Here is an 11,209-nt window from a genome sequence, read left to right on the forward strand (position 1 = left end):
CTCTCTTTCTCTCCATGTATAGACGTGTAAAAAACATCCAACAGCTTTGTAATTAATTCATGTTGCAGACGATTATTTATTAATTGTATAAAAAATATCATAACAAGTGTTCAACGATTACGTAGGTGAGATTTTCCTGTTCAGCAAAACTACCATAGCCATGGTAGTTTTAACCATCGCTGCTGACAGATAGAGCAAGAAAATATATATATACACGACAGATCCCAAGGTGGGCTTCGTGTTAATTTCCATAACATACACACGACAAATTCAATGGAATAGCAATTGAAGGCGTTGATAAATCCTGGGAAATAATATGTAAATTTCTCTCTCTGATTTCGTATTAAGCAGCTCCAAGCTGCTTACAACGATTTGGTGAGGGAGAACTCTAACGTTTTGTTTGGAGAGGAATTTCCATAGCTGCTCGGAGAATCATCTCAAATGCAGTTTGCATGCATGACTTTAATTTCTGTTCGTCTATGAAGTCTTTTTCCGTTTTGAGGGTAACTTTTATAACTTCCATGTAGCTCATGATCGAAATGACCAGACTCTGCAAATACCATTAAATGGTGCTTTTGTATCACAGCAATCAAGTCAAGGAACAAAGAGATAAAAACTTTCCTTCTTAAGCCAAAAATTATGAGAAAACCTTCTTAAAGTGTCATTCCAATTTTGGCTACCAGAAAATTAGAAAATTTATTTGGTATCTAGAAAAGGAAATTAAGAATCAATGCAGATTCTCACATACTGACATGATTAGTTCAAAAATGAAAGGGATTGAGAATACCTCAGGTCCACCAGCCAATGTAAAGTACAAGCCTTTCACAGGATGGTTAGCTAAAGCCATTTGTTGTACTGGTCCAACCAAATTTGAAATCACTGCACTTGATTTTGTCAATGTGCCACGAATGCGTTTGGCTACTGCCTGCAACAACAAGAACTAAATTAACAATTATAGCATTCTGATTGAAGTGCTTATATTCGCTGCATAAGAAGCAGTCACAGATTATTGGTAGGAAAAATGTAAGTAACTACATCATGATCAACTTCAAGCTAAGTAACCAAATATTCTACCAACCTCTTGTCCTCTCAGTTTGCCCTCTAAGTCCAAAAGTGTCCCGGTGAGAACAACACCCAAAGATTGTTTCTTCCTCTTGATGATGTTATGTGAATCCCGAATAAATTCAAGAGGGGTAGAAATTCTGGTCTCATTTAATTTTGGTATTGGAACATGCAAGAAGGTAATTTTGTTCCCCCATGGACCCTTAGCTTTAGTATTAAGCATATCATTGATTGACTGATAACCTTCAATGTTTCTCGTATTCAGTAATACTAATGCCGTGGAGTGTGAGCTCTTTGATTTGGAATCCATATCTTGCATATATAATCGAGTTCCATAGAAGACAATTCCAGTGATAACATCGTTTATAGTCTGCAATTGGTAATACAAAGTTTGATCAAAAAAAATGATACTATGTCAATGATTTGAAGATAGTGATGGACCATGATTCATAGTGGTTACATGGTAAGGTTGTTTTATTGCATGATGGAATGTAATTAGATAAGTGATTGTATAAAGATGAATACTGAATACCGAATAATAATAAGATCCAACCAGTTCTACCACCACAAGTTGAATACTGAATAATAATATACGTGTGTCTACTCTGACAAGTAGGCGATCCAATAAGACTATATGTATGGCTAAAGTCAAAGATAAAGTTCAACAACCAGAAATTGTTTTCATACCACTCCAAGTCTGGATTTGATGTCCTTGATATGGTCAATGGAGAATGTCATGCTTGATATGGAAATTGGTTGAAAGTCGGCTCCATCATCTCCGAACCTTATTGGTGTTCTATCATCACTGATGATGCTACTCTTCAACACACTCCATCCAAAATCTGAGACAGTGTTAAAGGCAGAGGACAACATATAGGAGAATTTTCTGCAGAAGCTTTTAGTGGAAGCTTCTGGTTTAGATTGTTTGAGAGAAGGAAAGGACAAGGGAAGAAAAGGGTCATCAGCTCGGTGTAGACAAGAAAGAAGTGCACCCATGAGAGAATAGCCATCACCAAGTGCATGGTGAAGCTTAAATATTATAGTGCTACATGCATCACTTGTAGGGTAGTTGATCATGTGAATTTCCCATAAAGGTCTGCTTTGTGGCAATTGCTCCATTGCTATGCTTGATAAATAGTCATGGAAATATTTGTCATGTTCCACTGTTTTGCCCTCGGGAAAAATGGGGATGTGAACATGATCTTTCAAGTTCACATCAACTTTCTTCCATTGTTTCTCTCCATTTTTATCTTGGACCTGGTAACCATATGATCAATGCAAATTTCAGACTTGATATGAAAGGTAAAAACTGGTATGCACTAACTTAATAACGAGATCATGACATTAACTAGCCAAATATTGGGGACTTAAAAATTGTGTTTTATATTCTAATGTTCTTGAACATCACATGCACATGAAAATAAATGAAACAGTGTAGTAAGGAAGCAAAAGAGAGAACCATGATGGAGGAGAAGCGTGGATTGATGGGAAGGAAAACATCCTGGAGAAGAGCATATGTTTGCAAGTCATCTATTGGAACTTCGAATTCTAAAACTCCTATGATGTAAATGCATAGCACAGAGCTGTTGAAGTATTGTCCCACAGGACTAACTGGTTCTGCTAGCTCCTCTTTTTGGTGTTCCATAGTATATCTTTTATGAAATTTGACAACTTCAACAGGGAAATGAAACCATATATATAGTACACAGAACGAAGGTGAGGACGAAAAGCAAGCGATAAAGACGTGCCAGAGTGACCTTAGATTGTTGTAAGTTACCACTGAAATGGAGTAAGTTTTACTTTGATAAGAACAAGAGCCATAGAGCAAGAATGACAGATTCAGCTGTACATAAGAACCAACAATTCATTATTTCGTAAACAAGTACACATTGTTACCTCTTTTATTTTTAATGTTTATTAATCACAAACAATAATCCATTTAAATGTTGCAATATTAGCCTTTCACATAATTAGACAATTTATTTATTTAAAGCTTAAAAATGGTTTTAGTCTTAATTATAACTTTTGATATATTTTAATTTTTAAATTTAAAAAATGAATTAATGTAATCTTTTTAACTTAGACATTTTGAACTTGCTAAATGATGTTTTAGATTGATATTTGAACTAAAATATGTTAAAACTGTGTAAAACATGTCTTGAAATATGTTTGACACCTTAAAAATATTTAATGCAATTGAATTAAAAGAACTATAGATTTATTTTTAAAGTTTAAAAACTAAAATATATCAAAGTTTGAAATATAAAATGTATTTCACATTTTGAGAAAAAAATTGATAATTTCTATCAAAATTTAAGGATTAAAAATATATTTAATTATTTATTAATGTAAGTTTAAATTTGTTCATATTTCTATTATTTCTATGAAGAAGATTGTTATTTGTAAAGAGAAATATGAATTTATCAATTAATAATATAAACCATTCCAATTTTCAATTATGGTTTATATTACACTACACATTTCTATGATAATAAAAATAGTAATAATATTTTTGTACACCATTTTTCTTTTCTATAGCAAAAAAAAATCAAAATAAATTAAAATTTACGTTTATTTTTGTTTGTTTGACCTTTTATCGTGTTTTTTTCCTTTCAAACATAACTAAATATATCAGGCGGCACTTTCAAATTAAGTCAAAATATACCTATTGGTTTTCATACAGTCGGAAAAAGAAGCTTGTGTCATTGCAGACAAATCTTCAAAATGGAGTAATGATGTACGCACGTAGTAGGGTTCACTTGCGATTTATTCCATATATGAAAATCCTTTTAAATCGAATTTTAAAAGATAAACATGTTTAATAAACAAAATCAAAGGAATATTATACGCAAAAAAAAAAATTAAGTTGATTAAACTCTTTTAAGAACTGTGTTTGTCCAAACATTTGTACTTTGAATTAGGTTCACCAAACGCCAACCAATATTGCTGGCTAACTGTTAACTACATGTCACCGAAAATTAAATAACGTAAGCTGACCCGCATTTATTGTCCAATATGTTTGCACCACCGATGTTGCTATAATAAGACAAAGATTATGTTCAAACGGTTATCGAAAACACGAATATGGTTTTATGTATATCTAGTGTCGTTAAAATTTATTTTATTCGTAGTATATTGAACAAATTCTTCGAAATATACCAAGATTTTTTTTGAATTTTTAGAAAAACTCAAAAATTATAAGAAATTCTTTTAAAGGATAAATATACTCAGATAATATAAGAGAATAAAATAAAAAGGATGATAATAAGAAAAGAGATGTTAAATTGTGTTTTCGAAACATGAATGGTCTATTTATAAATAATAGGAAGTGGCTTCTGAAACCCACTTCCCACATCGAAGAAACTGAGATGGAAACTGCAATTTGCATAAAAGAAACCATGTTTGCGGAACAATAACCACGGCTTGCGGAACCACTTTGTGGAAAGGTTCTGCAAAAAATCAACAATGTTCTGGATTTATCCCTTTTGCAATATTTCAACACATATTGCAAAAAGTAAGAGATAGAAAGAATAAAAGAGAGAAAAAAAATGAGTTATAAGATTTAATGTGTAAAAGTTGGTATAATAAATTATATAAATTAAATTTAAATTGATAAACTTAGCATACAATATAGTTATATAATAATCTATACGAACTAAAATACTTAGTGTACTAGCAGTTTATCATCATCTCATAATTCTTGTTGCATTACTAAGTTATCAAATGTTAGGTATTTGTGTGTTTTAGGGATCACGTCAAGATCTTATACAAGTCACGATATTCTTACGTGTTATTTCATTATGTTGAAAATCATACATCACTCTTAAAGGAATATAAAATTATTAAAATTTTTGTTTAAACTAAAATTTTTACACCACATAAAATTTAATTACAAAGTTTAACCTCTCAATAATGAAATCTCTAACACTTTCACACACATCATATAGGAATGGACATAAATTGATTTAAAATCAATTTACTTTCCCACGTAGAATTTACCCACATGAACCTTATTCATGGGATCTTCAATCAAAAAGGTTAGATTACCCTCACTTATTTGTTTGCAAGTGACTTCAGTCTTATTGCCTTCGATATTTCTAAAACAATGTTTCTTCACAAAGATTTTATCAAAGGATCTGCTAGATTCCATTTTAACTTCATAAAGTCAATGAAAATTGTTCCACTCTTTAATAGTCGTTTCACCAAATTTTGTCTTAATTGTATATATTTGTTCTTTCCATTGTAATTTTTGTTTTTAGCTATAACTATTGTCAATTGACAATCACAATGTATTGATAAAAATATGGTTGTATTAAATTAGATTTAGGTTTAATTTAGATTGGTTAGATTTAAGTTCAACTTAATCAAATCGGATCAGATCCAACTTAACCTGAGTTCAGTCCTATAGACTCATCCTAATGTGGATTAAGCTCGATCAAATTGAGATTTTAACCTACACTTGACTTGACTCAACACAATTTTACTTTAATTTAGCTCTACCAAGTGTTATATGATGAGTTCAGTCTAATGTCATCATCCATCTTAACCTAGACTAAGTTCTACCTAACCAAACATGGATTCAACCTAACTTAACCTAAAGTAACTTGGGTCTGACCTAACCAAAATATTTTAGACCTTACTTGAACTTGACCTGACTCTACCTATCCTAGCATGACTTGGGTCCAATCTAATCTAACCTCTTTTGACTTGGACCCAACCCAACTCAACTTAATGGGTTTCAACTCGATTGTGCTCATGTGAACCTTAACCTAACCAACTTGAAGTTGACTTAACCCTCCCTTACTAGACTTAAGTTATGCTACACATTTAAGTTCGACTCAATTCAATTGATGTGGGTTTGATCAACTTAATGTGACCTTTCACAACTCAACTAAACATGGGCTCCCGTCATTAATGGAGTTGGATTTAAAATTCAATTATACGAATTAAACTTAATTAATTGAGTATCTTATAAAATTAGGTATTTTCAATTGGTTTTATGTTAGAAAGGTTTAATAACTTTTTTTTTCTCAATTTTTGTCAAAATTATTCAACATGATCCCTCGTTTTTTTTTCTCAATATAATCTTATTTTTGTTAAAAGTAATTAATATGATCTCTTTCATTAAATTGATGTTCACATTTTTTATAGGATGATAATGTGATAATGTGAATGATACGTAACATTATAAATATTTAAAATGATTATTACATAAGATTTTGTCATTTACATTGTCATGTTATTAGTTTATAAATGGTGTTAGCACCAATGTAACAAAAGAAATCACGTTGACTCTTGTTAACAAAATTGATGACTACATTGATACAAATGAATCACATATTACATATTGAGTAATTTTAACAGAGACAAAAAAAGAAAAACTATTAAATATAAAAAATTTGCATTGAGTGCTCAAAATGTTTTTGTTTTTATTCAAGTACTCGATTATTTGGCTTTGTTGCCAATAAGATAAGATGATGTGATCGTTATTTTCATTTTCCTTTTTCTAATTTATTTATCACCCGCTTCTTATTCTCCATTGTCCCAAAACTCACAATTCAACTCTCACTTTTAACAGAGAAGAAATGAGTTTATTAACGAGTTGGAAAATATGAAAGAAGAAATAAGTAAGTTATAATTTCGGTTAAAAATGAAAAAACAAAAATAACAATTACATCATTCGTTAACAAAATTTTAAATATTCAATACAACAAAAACTTTTAGGAAATATAAAAATTTAAAGTAATACAAACTTGAAAAAAAAAATGCATTGAATTTGAAAGTTTGTCAACTTTTTTTAACGACACTATTTTTATGTAGTGCACGTTATTTCCAGAGAACAAGCCACCCTTAACATTCTTGTTAAATTCCTGCCCGCCCATCTGTAATAAATAAATATCACAAATACTGATTTTTTCATTAACACGAAAATTTGCATTTAAGCGAGACATGGAGAATAGTAGAAATACATAACTTCATATGGAAAATCTACACGGATGAGTGGACCTCCTTTATGAAGTTTCAGAGCATACACACATCATATTAATTAATGAATTAAGGTGTTCATCAAATCTAAGAAATAATGACATGATACTTGTACAAAAGAAATTAAAACAAGCAATTCCAATCCTGAAAATAAATGTAAGAATTTTGACTTCTGTGTTGAGTGGCAAGCACACTAAAGTATTGCTCTGTCAGGAATTTGCTGTAGTTGCTTTGAGTATCATCTGAAAGGCACTTTGTATGCATGCCTTCAATTTCTCTTCATCTATGAAGTCCTTTTCTGTCTTTAGGGTGATTCTAAGCACTCCCACATAGCTCATAACTGAAACGGCAAGACTCTGCAATGCACATAGCTCACAGTTAAAATGTCTTCTTCTTTTTTTCCACTTTTAAATAAAGAAATCAAGTCTATGAAAAGTGTTATTTGATTTCTTTCATTGAGAAAATTTCATAATTATGAAATATTTGGCAAAAAGAAAACTGTTTCCTTCTTTTTGTTTCTCCTTCTAAAACTTGATTAATTTAAAGCAGGAAGGAGACTTAGGATACCTCAGGTCCACCAGCCAATGTGAAATACAAGCCCTTAACAGCATGATTAGCTAAAGACATTTGTTGTGTTGGTCCAACCAAGCTTGAAATCACTGCACTTGAATTCATTACTGTCCCTCGAAGGTGTTTTGCTACTGCCTGTAACAAAATTAACCAATAACCCTGTTGAAAAATTCTGATCCAAGTTCTTATATACTTTATAAAAGCAAGTACAATAAGGACATATTTACATGTAGTTAAGAAAATAAGAGCTAAAGAAAGCAGTGAATGAAAGAACGTATAATAACATAATGGTATATATGACATTGAATTTAAGGATACCAACCTCTTGTCCTCTGAATTTGCTCTCCATGTCCAAAAGAGTTCCAGTGAGGGCAACTGCTAAAGATTGTTTCTTTCTCTTGATTATATTATGGGTGTCCCAAATGAAATCTATAGGGTTTGACATTCTGTTTTGATTTAATTTCGGTATTGGTACATGCAAAAAGGAAATTTTATTCCCCCATGGACCCTTGGCTTTACTGTTGAGCATATCATTTATTGTTTGGTAACCTTCTATGTTTCTCGTATTCAACAAAACCAATGCAGTGGAATCTGCTGTTTTTGACTTCAAGTCCATGTCTTCCATATATAACCTCGTCCCATAGAACACCATTCCAGTGATCACATCGTTTATAGTCTGCCATAGGAGAATCATGCAGAGAAAATAAGATAATCTAATGTCAAAACAGATAATGATTGAATGTCTTTATTCTCTACATACTATATATAGAGAGAGAGTTAGTGAGTGTGTGCTATCAAAAGGAAATTATGATATCATGCATTAATTTCTCATTTTTTATGGATTTTGTAAGCACATATTTATCTCAAAACAAGTTTTGTGTATAAGAAACATGTCCTATTGAAACTGTTCGATGAGTCATGCATGTATATTTTTCCTATAAACTTTGAGGCACAACTAGATTCAAGAGCAAATGTTTTGGAGTATTGCTTTGCTACTAATTAACTACGTGGGTAGCTCCTTTAAAATATCTTTTTTTAAACCATGTAAAAGAAAATTCAAATCAATCTGCAATTGAGATGTAAAATTAATTGCATGAAAAGGTACATCACTTATTTTCCTATGACTTAAAAAAATCATAGCCAGGTCTAAAAAAACCATGATACGTTATACATTGGATTAGTTGTCAAGATATTATTTTTCTTCATAAATTAATTATTTTTTGGATGTACATATATGCATGCATTCTGAAAAGTATTTTCTGTAACAGAAGTGACGTATGAGCATTTATAATGTCGTAACTCAGAAAATTTTTAAGAATAAATAAGGAATTAATACCACTCCGAGCCTGGACTTGATGTTCTTGATATGGTCAATGGAGAAGTCCATACTTGATATGGAAATTGGGCGAAATTCGGTTCCTTCATCTCCAGATCTTATCGGTGTTTTATCATCACTCATGATGCTACTCTTCAGTACACTCCATCCAAAATCTGAGGCAGTGTTTATGGCAGAGGAGAACATCCAAGAAAACCTTCTCCAGAAGCTTTTAGTTGATGCTTGTGGCTTTGAAGGTCTCAGACTAGGAAACGACAAGGGAAGAGAAGGGTCATCTGCTCGTTGCAGACAAGAAAGAAGAGCACCAACGAGAGAATAACCATCTCCAAGTGCATGGTGAAGCTTAAATATTATACTGCCAGAAGCATCTTTAGAAGGGTAGCTGATCACATGAATTTCCCACAAAGGTCTGCTTTGTGGTAATTGCTCCATTGCCATGCTTGATAAATAATCATGAAAAAGCTTGTCGTAAGATTCCACTGTTTTCCCTTTGGGGAATTTGGGAAACTGCACGTGATCTTTCAAATTGACTTCAACTTGCTTCCATCGTTTCGCTCCATCTTTATCTTGAACCTGCTTTCATCATAAACCATATGAATGCCATGATAATCGTAATATAGACATGAAAATAAATGAAACAGTAAAAGAGAGAGAACCATGATGGAAGAGAAGCGTGGATTGATGGGAAGGAAAACATCTTTAATGAGAGTGAAGGTTTGCAGGTCATGAATGGGAACTTCAAATTCCAACACTCCAATAATATATATGCACAGCGCAGAACTGTTGAAGTATTGTCCCATAGGGCTAACTGGTTCTTCTTGCACCTCATTTAGGTTTTCCATATTACTATGTATTTCTGGGAAGAGAGATGAAAGTTACCAAACACTGCAGCTTAATGACCTGAGAATTGAGAAAGAATATGGAAGCATTTATATATAGGGTGAGAAACTGGACACAAAGAAGAAGTTGTACTAGGTAAAAGCAACGTGCAATTTACCTTTAAAAATAATAGGTGGTTCTACTTTGATAAGAACACGGCAGGACAAGAGTGACCGACCAACGACAGCCACCTGAAATTGTCATACATAATAGAATGTGAGGAACACACGTTTTAATTCATTAGTTGTTCTCTTGAACAGTTAGGTGTAACAAAATGAAAAAGAAAAATATACTATAAAGTTACTTTTATGGAATCTGTATTGCAATTTTCCTTGGCTTTTCATTATTTAACAATGTACGATGACGTGTTTGCTTTCTTTGTGAAAAGACCTCTCTTTTGAAATTCCTACAGTTTTGTAAAGGTCAAAATATGTGTATTGCTTTTCTTACATTTTGTAAAGAAAAAAGCTTCTTTGCCTTTATGATTATAATAAGAAGAAAGATATTTGACACACTTTTTTGACTCACTTAACACGTTATTTTTTATTCTCCTGTTATAAAATTAATGTAAAATGAATATAGATATATAGGTGCGTCATCTCTACCAGTAATTTATACTGACGTATACATATTTTTTACATTTATTTAACACTATTTTTTTTTTATTTTTTTTTTTAAAATACAAAAAATTACTTGTTTTATAATTATTGTATTCTTAATATCATGTATCAAATAAATTTAAAAGTATTCTTCTACAGTTACTCCTATCTTTATAGTAAACTTTCAAATGACTTTAGTTCTCATAAAAAAGAGTTTTTTTTTTCAGATTTTTAAGAAACTCATTTGTAATACATAAATTAATTAGTAAAAGAAATTATTAGTTTAAAATCTATTTGTTATTTGTATATAGAGTAAATTTATGAAAAAATTTATTTTATTTTTATTTTCTTACAGATAACAAATTTGATTATTCAAATATTTATTTGGTAGTGTAGAATTGTTGAAGAGAGATGAATGAAATTGGTACTTCCCTTAGCTAATATGTGAATGTCGATGGGAGTGGGTGAACATATATACTCTATATTTTAGATAACAAAACTAGTGAGGATTTCTTTTTAGAAACATTGTATTTATAATATATATATATATATATATATATATATATATATATATATATAAAGAATATTTTTATAATTTATGTTATATTATAAATATATAGAAGGAGTACGTTTGTTTGCCCATTCTATCTGTTTGTACAGATAATGTATATTTTTATTTTAGAGCATGTGGCATCTTCTTGCCTCCGTAAATTTTGCCTCTGTATTATTATATGTATAAAAAAAATTGTTCTTTTTTATTATTTAATTTGAAAATTAA

The 11,209-nt window shown here is 31.0% G+C and overlaps 2 protein-coding genes across 2 annotated transcripts; both read right to left on the reverse strand.

Moving 5' to 3' along the window:
* Positions 1–45: 45 nt before the first annotated feature.
* Positions 46–2,739, reverse strand: LOC124829433 (wax ester synthase/diacylglycerol acyltransferase 3-like). Its single transcript, XM_047302940.2, has 5 exons — positions 2,522–2,739; positions 1,750–2,319; positions 1,079–1,432; positions 788–925; positions 46–550 (listed from the first exon to the last, which is right to left on the reverse strand). Exons 1-5 carry the CDS (start codon positions 2,705–2,707, stop codon positions 389–391), a joined length of 1,410 nt encoding a protein of 469 aa, XP_047158896.1. The 5' UTR covers positions 2,708–2,739; the 3' UTR covers positions 46–388.
* A 4,280-nt stretch (positions 2,740–7,019) lies between these two features.
* LOC124829453 (wax ester synthase/diacylglycerol acyltransferase 4-like) lies at positions 7,020–9,843 on the reverse strand. Its single transcript, XM_047302964.2, has 5 exons — positions 9,610–9,843; positions 8,954–9,526; positions 7,940–8,293; positions 7,615–7,752; positions 7,020–7,403 (listed from the first exon to the last, which is right to left on the reverse strand). The coding sequence occupies exons 1-5, from the start codon at positions 9,793–9,795 to the stop codon at positions 7,257–7,259; spliced, it is 1,398 nt and encodes a 465-aa protein (XP_047158920.1). The 5' UTR covers positions 9,796–9,843; the 3' UTR covers positions 7,020–7,256.
* Positions 9,844–11,209: the final 1,366 nt, after the last annotated feature.

Source organism: Vigna umbellata, chromosome 4, assembly GCF_029865625.1.
Source record: "Vigna umbellata cultivar VRB3 chromosome 4, Vumbellata_1.0, whole genome shotgun sequence".
Classification (NCBI taxonomy): Eukaryota; Viridiplantae; Streptophyta; class Magnoliopsida; order Fabales; family Fabaceae; genus Vigna; species Vigna umbellata.